The 17076-nt window shown below is 46.7% G+C and overlaps 1 protein-coding gene across 9 annotated transcripts in view; it reads left to right on the forward strand.

The window, feature by feature from the left end:
• nrxn2a (neurexin 2a) overlaps nucleotides 1-17076 on the forward strand; it is a 213227-nt gene that overhangs the window by 14505 nt on the left and 181646 nt on the right. For all 9 annotated transcript variants that reach the window (XM_081718682.1, XM_081718681.1, XM_081718680.1 and 6 more), the window contains exon 2: nucleotides 14095-15307. In XM_081718682.1, the coding sequence (XP_081574808.1) occupies nucleotides 14578-15307 (730 nt within the window). In that variant the 5' untranslated portion in view covers nucleotides 14095-14577. The remainder of the gene's footprint in view (nucleotides 1-14094; nucleotides 15308-17076) is intronic.

Consider the following 17076-nt stretch of genomic DNA (forward strand, 5'->3'; position numbering starts at 1 on the left):
GTTAAACGGTTTCTCCTGCTTAAGCATGCTGTACGCTTCGTTTTGCGAGATGCTGGCATATGCTCCCGTATTAAGGTTGAGTGGATCAGATAACGATTGGTTTGTTGCTGGCGTTTCTATCTGACTGTTGTATTTGTCGTATGGATTTGTCTCTACATGTCTTCTACAAGGTTGATTTATGCGTGAGCCTAATTTATGGTGTTAAAAGAGACCCCTTTGCACGCTCATTGGCCTAATTTGGTTTGCATCTCAAGGACAATCAATATGGGAAGGCAGCTGATAAGCCTGGTTAACGTTCATTCTGTCACTAGACCCCTAAGCCCTGCACCCGGAATATCCAGAATACACTTGAAGATCGATTGAAAACAGAGTATTAAGCATGACCGCACTTGAATTACGGAGTCATTTGATCCATTCAATTAGTTCGCTTTGAATGAAACGGCGCACCGAGAGCAGATGCGCTCATTTAAATAACAAAATTAAATCCGCGGTGAACAGAGAGGAGCCTCTGTGCGGAGCGTCTTCAGCTGAGGACGCCGTCAGCTCCGAGACCTGTCGCACGTTGCCGCCGTGTCTGTGTGACGTCCACACGGAGCGTGTCTGAATGAGCCCCGGCGCGGGGAGCCGCCTCCGTCATGCAGCTCGGAACTCGGGTGTGGACAGCGGCGTCACGTCGCTACCGGGTTTCGTGTTACTCCCACACAATATGGGCACCAACGTGGCTCGGCAGGGTGGCATCCACCTCCCACAGTACAACTGATTACCGTTCTCCGCCTCGCACACCACGCTTGGCGCCGTCAAACAGCAGCGGGCATTTTTAGCTCAAGGATGGGCTAAAATGAATCTTAATCGCGCTTGAAGCAACAGTGACCCACGCTTCTTTCTCGCCACCTCTGTCTTGGTCTAAAGGCATTAGCACGCTTTTGTGAGCCAGGCCGACACTCCTTCTGCGTCTCCTTTTTTCTCCGTTCTATTATTTGACTCTTGGCACTTTTTTGTTGTGTGTGTGTGTGTGTGTGTGTGTGTGTGTGTGTGTGTGTGTGTGTTTGTGTGTGTGTGTTTGTACTCTCCTTCCCTTCAAAGCTCTGAAAGGCTACAGAGCTCCAGCTTGGTGAGGAGATGCGGATTTGTGAGTGGCCTCCAGAGATTCCTGCGGTCCGTGAAGTCACGAGAGAGTGCAAGAGGGGTGAGAGAGGTGGGCGCATGCGTGAGACAGAGAGAGACAGAGAGAGACAGACAGAGAGAGAGAGGAGGAGGAGGAGGAGCTGGATTAACTGCCTGACAGAGGGATCTAGGTCTCATACTCAGTGGGGAGTTCATGACCCCTGTGCAGGGTGCACCATCTAACTAAGATATCAGCACATGTGAATTCCCGACTGCCTTTGATCCGGAGGATGTCTGAGTGCAAGTGAGAGACTCCGTGTGGCAGCGAGGTAGCCATTTCTGCACTAAGGCTCTGTAAATAAGCAATTCCTGCGTGGCCGTGAGGGTCCGCTCGCTTTCAGATGCAATTCACACTGGTTAATGCAAACTCAGTCATGCATAGTAAAGTGACGGACAACAATACCCCTCGTCGGTGGTGATTCATCAATATGAAAATTCTGGGTTAATGCCAGAATAGATATTTCTGTGTCTGCGTCTGACAAAGATGATGAAAATAAAGATATTTTGGAGTGGTTATGTAAATCTTGCCCCAGAAAATGGTGGAAAAAATGGCGTTCTGTGCAGAGGCTCAAATCCATGTGCTAAACTGGAGCATGAGATAATTAATGCTTTATCACACTGCCGCTGAATATTGATCCATCTCATTCTAAACTGATACTGTACTATACATAATCATGAATTGCTGGTGAGAATGCTAATTGATTATTCTGTTTGCGCTGTCAAATGCATAACAAGATTTGCTTTTTGCGGAAATTTCCGCTGAATCCCCACCAATATCTGGCTGGCCTATGATAAGGTGCTTTATGTTGAGTAATGTAAAGCTAACGCAGCTTTCCCGTGTTGAGTGATCTTCATATTCAGCAATGAACGTGGTCCACTGATACGCATCACCCGGTACACATGCATCAACTGTGTCCCTCAAGCAGGGCTGTAAAAGCTCACCTGAGCTTGGTTCCGCCCTGGCTGAACAAGCTAGGCCATGCTTAAGGCCTCACTGCTGAAATTATGCTCAGTAATTACTCGCCATCGCAATTTCTCGACTTATTCACCTCAGGTAGGCCACTTCACTTCAGTGGCCCCCTTAGTCCATGTCAGACCTCAAACAGACTTCGCAGGCATTTAATGGTTGAATTGCTCAACCATTAATCACAATATTCATATCAGGCAGCTAGTGTAGACCTTCATGGCTGTTAACTAAACTTCTAATTTTCTTTTCCATTTGCCATACGTTGGCAGAATGCAGTACTTCAGGTTAACTTAAAAACATGGGTCCTAGGCTGTGTTATGAATTGTGCGGTGAACTATAAAAGGCCTACATGAGTGCGATTAGCTGTGATAGAAGGTGTTTCAGATAAAGGGGCCATATACCTTCATAAGGCATCATAATGAGGAACGTTCCCTCAAGACCTCGGCTCAGATGGGGCGGTTATATTTCCAGCGCGTCCACCCCGGCTCTTGAAGTGGTGCGGTCAAGCTGAGAAAAGACAGGAACGAGCCTCGCTTACCGTCCTTCTATCACACGAGGCCTGAATTCAGCGTTAATTCAGCAGAGCTTTAAATATCCCCCTCACACCACCCCTCCCCCAAAAAATTTATTGTTCCGCATTATTTCCGCCATCACTCACGGCTCTCAGAGAGTAAAAAAGATGTGAGCATGTGCATATGTTTGAATGCAGTATAAAGGCCTGCCTGTTAACATTGTACCAGGGACAGCGTTTCATCTCAGATCCAAGCTACATTGGATTGGACAGGTGAATTGAAACAGAAATAAATAATTTAATAAGTCTTTTTGGGCTGTGAGGTTTTTATGAGCAGTGTTTTTCCCACCCACACAGGTAAACACACATAAGAACTGCAGATTTGATTCTCCACACAGCATAAAAGAAACACACACCACACAGACTGAATTCCTGAAAGAAATTCTGTACATTTGAAGTTTGAAACTTATCTTTTTGTGGCAATCACTGACTGGGTTTTCATTTTTCTTGTAATTTTCTCTGGTGAAAGTTATAGGATAATGATGACTAAGTGTCATGTTAGAAGTTGATATCTACATATTTTTCTCATAGTATGTTGGCTGACTACAGCAAGGATTTGAAATTGATAAGGACCAAAAACTACAAAAAACATCTGCTGTATCACTAAAGAATCTACCCTTCTTTTATATATATATATATATATATATATATATATATATATATATATATATATATATATATATATATATATATATATATATATATATATATATATATATATATCTTTTTTAAATATTTATTTATTTATTTATTTTTTTAAAAGCATAATACTACTGCTGTACAGATCTTCATTGAGCTCTGTGGCGGGCCTCTCAACACTGGAGCTTGGGAACAAATTCCAGAAGAATGATCCAGGTTCAGCATCCCTGTTTGAGCTCTCTCTGTATGTAAATGATGTTTTGGATTATTAGTGCTCCTCCAATAGTCTCAGTGACACAGAGATCCTCACAGAGACAGATTTCCTCACACACACACACACACACACTCCCAGTGCCTGTGGTGAGAATCACAGCAGGGGTGTGAGCCCTGCTGCTTTGGAACAGTCTCGCAGATGAGGATCGGGAGACTGAATCACTTAATCTTTGAACTCAGTGTTTAAGATTAGATAAAACATTTTATGTGGTATGGACTACCTACAACTTTTTACATTTGTTCTTGTTTAAAGTTTTTGCAAAAAAGAAAAAAACCCAAAAAAACTAAATCGAAGTGAGACGTGACAAGCCATGGAGATTGGTCAGTTGGTCCATTAATGTCGCTGGTTGAAGCCTCCGGCATGCATCACAGGCACTGTGCCTGGCATTAAGCATCTCCCCGTGGACCTGTTGCCTTGTGCCGTACTCCTCTGTGTCTTCCTGTGAATCCACCCTTGAGTCTCTGACATCCATGTTGGAAGATGACTGGACTGACTTCCAATGCTAACAAAAGGACAAAAAGCCTATTATTGAGTTCTCTGGTCTATTAATGAGAATAAGATCAATGAGGTATTTTGTGTTAAATTAGAGTTGGTGGATGACTGCACCTGCAATGTTTCTAACAATATATATACACACACACACACACACACACACACACAAAGTACAATCTTTATCTGTATATAATATTTTATGCTGTTCTTCATATATGAGCTTTAATGATGAACTACTGGTGGTTCTTATTCACTATTACAGCATGGGACATGGGCACAACCGTGCTTCCTACTCAGGGAGGGCCCAGTGCAGGTGTGAAGCTCTCACTGTGTCTTCATCTCTGAGTAATTAAGAGCAGTAATAAGGAGGAGGGCCCTGACGAGGCCCAAGAGCAGGATCCAGTTAACACTCCCCGAGGACCTTCACACACACCTCCGTCTAACGTGATTAGGCTGTAAGAGTTGCATTTCTCTGTGCAGCCCACTCCCGCTTTATCTGAAGGGCTGGCACTCCTCGCCAGACGCCCTTGCGACCGCTTGAACTTCCACCCTCATCTGCAGGGCATCCCGCCCTCGGACTCATGAATACTGCATGCTCTGCTCCACGTTACCGGTGCTCCCATTCCCACACACTTCTTTCCCCGTCGTCGCCATCGTCTCTCGCGGGCAGCATCCTGAAACCGGACTCTGCGCTAATTGAACCCCAGGCATTGGTCTCCTGGACGGCCGAGTGCATCGACGCAAGGATGGATTTCGCTTGGAGATGGAGGTTCTGCTCAGTGAATCCGTGCTATCGGACCCCCACCCACCACCCCCCACCCCCCACCACCACCTCCCTCTCGTTTTAATGAGTACTGCAAGATCCTGGCGGTGATCTAGCCTGGCGGAGGTTCGGTATAGGCTGCGTTCCAATCTACATCAGGCTCCTACAGAGGAGCAGCAGGAGGCGAAATGCTCCATGTACTGCTTGGTTGCAGCTGAGCGGAAACAGCACTTGCTGCGGGGCACGTGTGAGAAGAAAAAAAAAACCCACTAGCTGCAAAAATGGCGTCGAACGCGTCCGTTTTAGTAGCACTTTTTCAGAGTAAATATTTAGTCAGCTGGGGTCACTTTTTAAAACCTGGGAGTGGTGGATTTGCGTTTTTGTTCCAATGGAGGCTAGATTCGTTACTGGTTTCTAATTGAATTCTTCCAACATAACTTGCTTTCATGCAGAGGATGCAGGAGGATGCAGGAGGATTTGTCAGGCTCGTCACTCCATATGTGCGCAGTTTTAAGGAAATTGCACCAGCCCTCTTCCCTTCTGCGTTCTGAGGGAGGGACCGCGCCGTCTCTGAAAGACCGGCTCTGTGTTATTCTTTCATTTTTGAGGAGGGAAACCTTCTCATAAATTTAAATGGAAGGCACAGCTCGTAGAATATTCTAGCAACCGCACGTATTCCAGGGAATGCCTAGCGCACCATTGCAGTAATGGAGTCATCTAGCATTGGATGATGAATTAAAAGTGCAGTTTAGGGAACATTTGGTCTAAAGTATAAACACTGAAGGGGGCTTGTCAATAATGAGAGTTAAATCACGGACCCGTATTGTTTAATCCCGGGTAGCTGTAATGGAATCCAGGCCTACTTGGCGTTTTGGCTGGCGAGGCCATGCTGTCAAACAGATCCCAGCCATATGAGACCGTGCGGAGATGGCGGGGGGCTCTATGCCTGTTTCATCTGGGACATGGAGCCTAGCGTTCCTTTCTCCTCTCCTCCCTCCCAAGGTCATTTGGTGCAGGTGTGTGGGGAATGTGTGCAGACTGCCTCCTGTGGCTCTGGACCTGTGTGTGTGTGTGTGTGTGTGTGTGTGTGTGTCTGTGTGTGTGTCTGTGTGTGTGTCTGTGTGTGTGTCTGTGTGTGTGTGTGCCACATCATGAGGTTGCAGCAGAGGGCAGCTCGATGTCCTCGCCGTGCCCCTGCACAGGTGGCCAGGGCCAAGAGTGGAATAATTTATGAGTGTTGGGTCACTCTGTCTCCACAGCCAGGCAGGGTGTGTTGGCTCCCAGCCACGTGCTAATCTTTTTTTTTTTCCCTACCGATGTGGAAGGGAGAAGAGCGTTGGGTCGTTTCGCTGTTGTGCACCGGTTTCCTTGTTGTTGGGTCGGCTGAGGGTGTATGTGCGCGCTAATTAATGTCCTAACCGCGCAAGTGACCCCGAATAAACGCGTCACCGGTGTTGTAACGTGAAGCGGGCGGACGTTTTCGCGCATCGGTTCACCCAGGTTTACCTAAACAACAGCCCGCCGCCTGCAGGCGAGGCCCCGCAGTTGAGGCTCGTCACAACCGTGGGGAGACCCGCGAAACACGTCCATGCAATGTGACTGACAGTCGCATCTAAAGATATCTTGTACGTCAATTAGAGCATCATCACTAGATACGATGCGCCTTCTCCGGGAGTTTACACACACACACGGCTGTCTGCCTAAACCACTTTGTCATGCACGTCGGAAAGGATATTAAGTAGAAAGTCATGGACGCCCTCTGAATCATTCACGATAAACACAACGTAGCGAGCCAGCGATGGGAGAATAAGGTGAAACCAATAACGAGCAGCGCACCTTCTGAGTGTTGTTTTTAACACATTCCCTGTGCATTCTACGTGCCTGCAATTCAACGGCAGCGATAACGAACCACTAAGAGACGAGGCAGACGCGAAGCTGCTGTTAATGGCTCTCTCCATAAGCAGCTCTGAGATTCTGGCCGACTTTGATAAACTGAATTAGCTGTAGATTGTCTGTCCCTTTCACACAAGGTGGCTGCGAGGTGCTGTATTGTTTGGCGGACTAAATTAAAGCTCTGACTGATGGCTCCTCCCCCTCCCCTCTGTGTCTGCCCCGGCCCTCTGCTTGCTGGTGCAGCTCGAACGTCCATTTGAAAGTTCGCCTTTATTCTGGCTAATGTCCTATTAATTTCATGCTCCTGCACGCTCTGAAAAGACCACCTTCCGCCGCCGTTCCTCCGTCTTCCTCGCCTCCATTCGCCGAGGTGCTTCTGAAGTCGAGTTGCTTATTAACGAGATTAGGTTTCTGTTCATGCAGACGCTTCTCTTTTCTATTAGTGGAACAATTGGATACATAATAATGCCTTAGCCTTTAATTAATTCTTTATTTTTTTTTGGGGTCGGTTTGTATAATCCATTTGGCGCTGTACATACATTTAATCTTAATTTGGTGTGAAGCATGTTCGCTTGTTTCTCTTCTCGACTGATACATCATGCTACTGAAGGGAAAAACGTTACTTTAAGGCGTCTTCCACAGGGTTGAGAGCATTCTAAAATGACTCCTCTCTGACTCATCGGATGTTTTTGTTTGCATGATGGAGCGGGTTTTTTTTGTTTTTTTTTTTGACTCTTTCGTCACAAGATCGTAGCTGCTGTCGGCGGCATTAACCCCGTCTCTGAGATAATGGAGACGAGCGTGAAGCTGTGTGGAGCGTTTCCTTACATATGCAGCGTTTTGATTAATCACATATGGCATTGCTCCCGAAAACTCCGGCTTGTCACCATCCGAGGCCATTAGTCACTGTCGCTGGCTGTGACCTTATGTGCTATCTATTCATGGTGCTGCTGTGTGTATGTGTTAACACAGTATCCCATCCTCTGCATACAGTGCAAGAACATAAACCAGCCACTCTTTTCTCCTTATAAACCACACGTCATTTCCCCATTTCAGACTTGTTTTGCCCTTTTTTGCCCCCCTCAGGTCTGCTACTTGTGTCTGGTTCTTGCTTCTGTGGCAGTTTTCCTAATTTGGGCTTGTGTATTTCTTGCTTTACGTGTGTACGTGTGCATGTCTATGCGTGTGCACGCACACTTCTGTTTTCTTGTTTTGATTGTGTGTGCATATTTGTTCTCTTCTATGCATTTTCCTGCGTGTGTGTTGTGAACGTGCTATTCCCTTGGCCTTCTGTATTTGTGTCAGCGGCGGTGTCCGGCCTGCCGTTTGGCCTGCGTCAGCACATCTGCGCGTCTGGAGAGCCTGGTGTGATTGTGCACGGGCCTCCTCTGCCCAGGAATCCGTAGAGGCGGGCTGCCCCCAACCCCCACCCCCTCTCATCCCGCAGAGAGAGACGGAGCCGGGCACGGTCCACGGCGAGCTGGCCTGGCCTGGCGAGACCGGCTCCAGAGTCCAGTGGGTTTGGTGGGAAGAGAGTGTTTTCAATGATTTTCATTACTGGTGTGATTGATCAGTTCAGCTGTTCCAGCAGTGAGAGCCCAGGGAATGTCTGCTTTGCTGGATCACATTCTTCTTGATCGCTGGTCGCCTGTGTGGACCTCAGCAATTCTACGGCCTGTTGTTATTGCTCTGATGAAAGGGGGAAAAAAAAAAAAGTCCTGTTGTGACCTGCACTCGTACATGTTACAATAGCAGTGAAAAGCGCTGCTATAGTCACCCTTAGCTTCATGTTGGGAATATGTAGTTGCTTGAGTGCAGCATGAGACAGCGAGAGCTCTACTGTGTCACTGTGCCTCACCGCTACAGGGAGCAAACGTGCAGGACACAAAGGGAAGAGGTGTGTTGATGTGACCACCCACGTCATATGTATCGAAACCAGTAAGCAGGGAATGCATAGCAGGGAATTTGTGGAGCAATTTTGGCAAGGCGTGTTCCAGACAGGCTCAGAGGGCCCAGCTGGTGGCAATATGCTGGCTGGAGGAGCTTATTTAAAGACCCTCGCTCGCTCGTCAGAGCTGTTGATCTTTCCTGGATTGATTTCCTTTGCGTTCAATTTGCTCAAGGCCTGATGCTTTCACGTCTGCCATCCATTGTGAGGCGTTGAGAACACATATTGATCTGATTACGAACGGAACGGCTTGTTCTCGTCCGTTTAAGGAAGTGCTGGTTTTGCTGAAGCAGTGTGCAAGGGAATTGCTTTGAGTGAACCACGCAGCAATATATTGCTTGGTACACGATTTGAGATCTTTTCCTGTTTCTTTCCATAGCAGATCCTTATATTACTGTTATGTGAAATAGCAGCATTTTTGAGGCACTGTTCATTCATGTTATTTTGCAACCAGAACCTGTGAGGTTGGCTTTATTTATGCTTAGCCGGGCTCCTGCGTTATGCTGGCTTCTCTCTGGCCTCTGCAAATGACCAATGAGAGCAAGGAATGAGAGAGTCCCCCAGGATTTGAGCAGGTATGCATGGTGTATCTGCTTTGCCTTGACCCTCCTGCCCCCTCTGCACTTGCACCGCGCTACATCCGGCCCAGGTCTCTGGAGGCCCCTCCATCTGTGGACACTGCACTCTCCTCCACTGCCCTGGCCTCCCCTGGCTCTCCCTCTCCACCTCCCTGCCTGGGGAGACTATGGGAAAAGAGGCATGATGAAGATTAAACTCTTACCTTCTCTCTGCAAAATGACAAATAACAGAATTCTACAGCAGATATTTCCAGTGGGTTGTTTTTGTTTTTTTTTTGTTTTTTGCCAACTCTGCAGTATGCTGAAGAATTCAACAAACACACACATACACACACACACAAATGCATGTGAATGCAGACAAACAAGCACGCGCACACAAATACCTGAGCGAGTGCACACACACGCACATAGTCAGAGCTTGATGACTTTCTACCAGAGAGGATTTTGAAACAGCAGCATGTTACATGTGCAGTGCTTCCTCCTTGCATGAATGCATCTTACCCCTCCGCCTACACACAGGGAAAGTGTAGCAGCAATGCAGTACCTGCAGTGGTGTGTTTCCCCCTCTTGCACACTTGACACCTTGTCATTGGGTAGTCCGTACAGTTGTTATGGAGAAATGTGTCAGTCAAAACAAGGGTGCCACCCCAGTTTCTCCACTCTCCTCCTCCATGTTCTTTGAGCTCTTTCTTTAGAAGAAATGTCTTCTCGTTTCCTGCTCAGAGTAGGTGTATACATTTTCTGGTGCTCTAAATTTTGGCTCGCTATCTGAATTATTGACAGTGGTGCTCATTTAGAACACCTATCCTGATGTCATTACAAGCTGTGCACCGCTAATAAGATTTGTGTTTTATGCACTATATCAATAATTTTATTGTTGCCTCCTGTGGGTTGAATTAAAGACATCTTTTCTCTCTTTCTCCCTCCCTAGGTCTCTCTGTCTCTCTCTCTCATGCTCTCTACCCCCTCTCTTCTTCTCAGACACATCCTCTCATATAATTTCCGTTTCATTCCAACTCGCATTAAAAACCTCCTTCATTTCAGGCCGTCTCTCGGGGGGAATGGACTTACCAGCGTTCTCTCGGTATTCGCAGAGAGGCTCTTTCATGCGGCCACTTTTGCATGGGCTTATTTATGAATGCTCGTGAAGACCCCATTCTTCTGGAGCAGCACCCCCATGGTGCTTCCCCTTCTCCCTGGGCACCGGTACTGTTTAACTGGGTGCAGCGATTATGCGAGGACAAGAGGAGAATGGCAATCCCTTATTGTGCCTTTAAAAACAATATTTATCCTTTAAGTGCTTTCAACCGCAAGAGTTCGGTGTGTTTGTTCGATATTATTTAGGCCTGCAGTGAGTTGAGTTGTCTGTTTCATCTTTAATTCCACAGCAGTGGTTGTACTATAATTAGTGTGGGGATTAATGGGATTAGAATTCGCAGCACATTCAAAATCAACAAGAAAAACCTGGATGATGTTGGATGAAAGCTGATCGACATGAAAATGTACTTAAATGCTGTGGATATGTTACCCGGTGATACTCACAGTCAACAGTCCATGTCCAGCGAGAGCTCCCGGTGAAGGAGGGCAGGTGTTCTATAGAGAGCAAAGCAGAAAGGTCCGATCACAGTCAGGCTGCCGACACCAAGCCAAAAGCGATTGCATCCTGTTGTGTTGCTTTCTTTTTTTTAAAACTCTTCCACCATTGCACGTAGGGGGAGTTAGCCCAGTCATATGGAAGTCTCATCTTATGCTTCACTCTCGCTCAGCTCCGTGCAGTGGTTGGGAGCTGTCCATGGTGCTGTTTTCTGCTGGTTGCAGTGGTGGTGCTGAATGGACAGCAGCCATCTATGCCTGAGCAAGAGGGCTCCAGCTCTCCCAGTGCAGCCACTCACATGCACTTCCTCATTTCAATTATCACTTATTATATGGGCTGTGAGATTTTAATATCAATGCCACTAAAACAAACCCTCTGCTATTCACACATTGAAGCTGTTCTGGCTTCCATTTATGAGGACAGATTTCTCTGGAACAGTCATTTCTAGTGAGTGGGTGATTGAGGAAGCCTCTGTTTTTTAATTATGCGGATTTGATCCGGGTAATTAAAAGGAACATGGGAAAGATAGAATGTCAGGCAGAACCATAATTGGTAATTATAAATATATGCACTAATTAAATGCACCATATAAATAAATGCACTTACTGGAGTTTGATCCTTAAATATAAGCATGACAAAAAGTGCCAGTTGAATTTAGAAAGTGTTTGCTTGCATGTGGAGCCCTGTCTAGCTCTCACTTCTTTGCTGTGCTGACCAACATTCTATGTAAATGTAGAATCCATTATTATTGCTGTTTTGACATCTTTGCTATGCAGTAATATTGACTTGGGTACGAGGCTTTTTAGCGAGGCTGATAATAGTGTGTTGAAGAATTCTCCACCACCACCACCATGAGTACATGGAAACACACAGAGGGGTTTGTTAGGTCTGGTGCTACACTCGCTGCCTCTACTTATCATTACGCTCCATGGTGAAGTGATGCATCATGCTCAAGGGCAGATAATGACCTTAATGACAAAGCCTGCAGAGAGAGAGAAAGCGAGAGAGAGAGAGAGGGAGAGTGGGAGAGACAGAGAGAGAGAGACAGAGAGAGAGAGACAGAGAGGGAGAGAGACAGAGAGGGAGAGACACAGAGAGAGAGAGAGAGAGACGGAGACGGAGAGGGAGAGACGGAGAGGGAGAGACGGAGAGGGAGAGACGGAGAGGGAGAGGGAGAGGCGGCGAGGGAGGGGGAGAGAGAGGGAGAGAGAGAGAGGGAGAGGGAGAGAGAGAGACAGAGAGAGAGGGAGAGAGAGACAGAGAGACAGAGAGGGAGAGAGAGAGAGAGGGAGAGAGAGAGAGGGAGAGAGAGAGAGGGAGAGGGAGAGAGAGAGACAGAGAGAGAGGGAGAGAGAGACAGAGAGACAGAGAGGGAGGGAGAGAGAGAGAGGGAGAGAGAGAGAGGGAGAGAGAGAGAGACAGAGAGGGAGAGAGAGAGAGAGACAGAGAGGGAGAGACAGAGGGAGAGACAGAGACAGAGAGAGACAGAGACAGAGAGAGACAGAGAGGGAGAGACAGAGAGGGAGAGAGAGAGAGAGAGAGACAGAGAGGGAGAGACAGAGAGGGAGAGACAGAGACAGAGAGAGACAGAGAGAGAGAGAGAGAGAATGCAGGTGTGAAATGCAGAAAGAGAAAAGGAGAAAGAGTAAAACAGGGGACTTGTCTTTATTTGGCATCCTGGGTATTAACAGAGCAGTAATTACACTGTACATTAAGACCATATCTCCTGAGTTTAAAACAGGAAATGCACCCAACGAGAGCAGTGCCGACCCTGGCTGCTGTTATTCAGGATGAGGAACCGGGGAAATGCTGAGCATAATACATGTTTCACACAGTATTTTGTGAGCTTATAGAAGATGCCTTCCTGTGACTTTTATGGCAATGCTTCACAGTGCCTAAGAACCCACTGCCCGCTTCCAGTGTTAAAAAAGAAATTGCATTGACGGTATTTGAATTGCTAAAGATCTGACTGTCACAGGAGGCAATTTGATCCAAATTGAACTACTTTTCATTCCAGGTATTCCAGAAATGTCTTTTCTCTCCTCCCTAACCCCTCCCCCCCACACCCCATGCACAGAGGTTATGATGAACCTGCCATACTGCTGTGGCAGCCTACATGGAGCTCACTGGGAGGACATTTAGTCACTAATCTTGTGACAGTCAGGAGAAAAAAAATAGCATGAAAGGCAAGCCTTTTATTTGACGACTTTTCTCGGATGCAGTGCTGTTGCTAGCCTTCTGGTTTATGTCCACCAGTTCATTTTTTCCTTTGACATTGCTTGTCTAGAGGAAGCAGACCCCTTCTCTTTTTTAATGGAATTAATTCTCTTTTCCCACCATTTGGAGGAAGGTCTCTTTCGTGAAGAGGAGCTCCATTCACCAGACAGAGAAGTGCCGATATCACTTTCAAGGTCTTTTGAGAAGTCCTCTTGTGCGTGATCACAGTAATTAATTAGAAGCAAATGAGAAATGAAGCCTGCATTTTGTGTGATCAAATTCATTTTTGTCTGCTTGTGGAGTGCATATTGCCTTGGTATCATTGCCTTTATTGTACAGGCACCTCCGTTTGTTGGAGTTGATGAATGCACAGACAGTTGTACACACCCCTCTTCCTGTCTGATCCTGGCCCTTATCACCTGCCAGGACATCCCGGGTCTTCCTCAGCTTCTCCAAGCAGGATGCTGCAGTCTATCCCTTATTAGCAAATATCCACCTTGCAGGTCTGATGCAGCCGTTGTTGTTAGGACCCATAACATCTATCATCCACCTCCATCTTCATGTCCCCTTTAGAAAAAAAAAGAGCACTCTGCGTGCAAGGTATGGCTTTGAGGAGAGGTGTTGATTAAATTAAACAACTTGTAGAGCGCTGAGCCATGCCTCCCCTCCACCCCTCTTCTAAAGTCCGTGCCATGCAGTGAATGTTCATCTGTGATTTGATGGAAATTTGCAAATCAAATGAGGGAATCTGTCAACTGTTACAATGCTAGGTTTTTTGGGGGGTTTTTTGGTCTTTCCAAATGTGTGGAGATTTCACTGTCTCTGTCTGTGTGATTAAACCGATACCATAATAAAATACTACCTTGATGAACTGCAAATAACATTGCTTTGATCATACATGTTTAGAATGGTAATTTACTATGACTTCAAAGGGTGTTTTGGTGCTGTCTGCGTCTGTTTGCTAATGAGGATTCTCCATGCTTGTGTCTTTCAGAGTCCTGGGGAATAGACAATTTGGGAATGGCAACTGTCCCTGTTTGGCTGGCTCTTTGATCAGTGGAACGCTGCTTGTCTCTTGAAACGACTGGAAATCATGCATTTGACCCATCACCAATTCCACACAAACCAGTACAGAATAAAAAGCTAACCAGTCATCGATCCTTTAACATGTGGAATCCAGCAGGTTATTAAATCAGTCTTGGATTTCGAACAACTTGTGGTGTGTGTGCTTTTCGGAGTAAACGCTCCCATGTATACCTCCACGGGAATACTCTGAGGTGAACCGGTATGGAAAATCAAGTCAAAAGAAAATGTTAAATACTACGGGGTTTTAGCATTGGGGCCTTCCTATTTCCACAGCACCATTTTCGAGAAAGCCAGATACATTAAGACGCTACACTGGGAATAAATCTCTCCTCTGCAGTGGATTAAGAGGAACGGAATATAAGAAAAACGGGATTAGGAGCACGCGAGGAAGATGATGACGAGGGCGCGGAGGTGTAGCGGGAGGTGTCTGTGGGTGCCGGCGGTGCTGCTGCTGGGGCTACTGGCTGCCTCGCCGTGGGCGGCGGCGCTGGAGTTCGACGGCCTGCCGGGCCAGTGGGTGCGCCATGGGCGCTGGGAGGCAGGAGGCGTCGGCGAGCTGAGCTTCATCATGAAGACCAACATCAGCAAGGCCGTGGTGCTCTACCTGGACGACGGTGGCAACTGCGACTTCCTGGAGCTGCTGATCAGTGACAGGCGCCTGCTGCTACGCTTTGCCATCCACTGCGGCGAGCCGGCCTCCCTGCACCTGGAGACGTGCGCCAGCGACGAGCGCTGGCACCGCGTGCAGCTCACACGCGACTACCGCCGAACGGCGCTGGCCATGGACGGAGAGTCCAAGGCCGCCGAGGTCAAGTCCAAGCGAAGGGAGATGGTGGTCGCCAGCGACCTGTTTGTGGGGGGGATCCCGCCCGACGTCCGCCTGTCCGCGCTGACCTCCAGCACCGTGAAGTACGAGCCGCCCTTCCTGGGCCTGATTGCCAACCTGAAGCTGGGTGAGGCTCCTCCCGTTCTCCTGGATGCCCAGGGGGTGAAAAATGACATGGAGTATCTGTGCACCAAGCAGAGCCCCTGCAGCAATGGAGGATACTGCTCCATCCATCAGGACGAGGTCCTGTGTGACTGCACCAACACCGGCTACAAGGGAAAGTACTGCACAGAAGGTAAGCTGGACTGTGAGGGCTCCTGGCCTTAAAATAGAGTGGCGATACACTCCAATTGACAAGTTTCAGGCAGTAGTACACGGGGCAGGGGAGGCTAAATGTTTGCTTTTGGTGGAAGCCATCAGCGTTGTGAGTTTGAAATTTTGTGCCATTATCTGATGGGGCTTGCATGCTTTTTAATGATTTGGTTGAATGTTTTCCTTATCTTTCTCCTCAGCACAGCTGTAGCCTCAGTTAGACTGCTGAGCAGGGTTTGTGTGGGAGTCCAGGATGTAGTTAGAATGATGAAACCATCTTACAGAGCCGGGCTGCCTGCTGCCCACGGCCAGGTTAATGCTAGAACCTTTAGGAACTTTCCGATGTGCTGTTAAGAGTATATTTGGGGCTTGGATGAATGTGTGTTTGTTGGATGATTGCTCATGCCTTTCAATGGCCCTTTGTGAGTTTCTGTAAAAAGCAGTATCAGTAGATGCTCCCGAGGGGTTCTGTGTTTACATACTACAGAGGAATAACACGTTTATTTAAAGGAAAGCTTCGGTGAAGAATCATATTTACACAATTTTCCCTTACCCCAAAAGTAGTCCATCAGCCAAGATATGTTTGGCTTCTTCAGGTTGCTTCTTCAGTTTTTCACTGGTTTTACAAGACTAATGTAGCTAACAAGGAAAAATGGACAATGGCACATATATAATTTCTGCTTCATTAGTACTGCTTTCCTGTACTAATATTTGCTGTGTGAATTGTTTAATTCACCATTTTTTAAAATTCATAACAGTGTCATATAGTATCAGAAACCACATTAGCAACTTCTTAGAGTAACATCAGCAATTACTTAACAACTCGACATGGATTGAGGCAAATGTGTGATGATTTCCAGGTTTTTAACATTCTAAATAGTCTGCTTGCTATGAGCACATCATGTCCAAAACTATACTAAACATGCCCTGGCTTATTAACTCTGTTTGGGGTAAGAGAAAAATGGGGCGAATTAGATTTTTCAAAGAGCTGTTGTTTAATGATAACCTGTTGTTTAACAATAAACTGTTTAATGATACAGCATATTTTAAAAAATTCGAAATGCACTCATGGATCAGCAGAAAGTTGTTGAACGGGTTGTAGGTTTTATAGAAAGAGGTTATATGTGAATGTACAACACAAGCGTTATATAACGGAGCTGCTCGTGTGGGACCATGAGGCAGTCGTTGCAATGCGCTCTAGAGAGCATTCCAGGTAACATACTCCAGTGGGGGCAGACTAATTAGGGTCATTCAGAGCCTCAGACGGCTGGAGATGTCACAGTGCAGCGTTGTTATGGTAGTCCGATGAGAAACCTCATTCCAAATCTCCATGGTTCTGAACAGAAAAGCATCCACTCTGTTTCTCTGCCTCTAATTGAAGAATCAGTATGTATGGTGGAAGTGACTCATGCTTGCCTTTTTTACTCAACTCACTCTCAGAATACCAATATGGACACTCTCTCTGTGTGTGTGTGTGTGTGTGTGTGTGTGTGTGTGTGCGGGGGGGGGGAAAGAGTTTGATGTTTGTGTCCTCTTCACTGAGTTGATACTAGTGGACCAGAAAGCAGAAATTCAGCATGTACATATATTTTTTATGGGTTCAAAGGGATATACACAGGAACTGAAATTCTGAGTACATGAAAATAAATGATTTTTAACATTTACGTTTGACTTGGTGCTGTTAAAAAACTGTTGAGGGGAACAGCTGATTCTCCCTCTCTTGAAGTCCGCTCTTTTGCATGAGAGATTACA

Source organism: Electrophorus electricus, chromosome 8, assembly GCF_041902795.1.
Source record: "Electrophorus electricus isolate QZ-2024a chromosome 8, ASM4190279v1, whole genome shotgun sequence".
NCBI classification, from domain to species: domain Eukaryota; kingdom Metazoa; phylum Chordata; class Actinopteri; order Gymnotiformes; family Gymnotidae; genus Electrophorus; species Electrophorus electricus.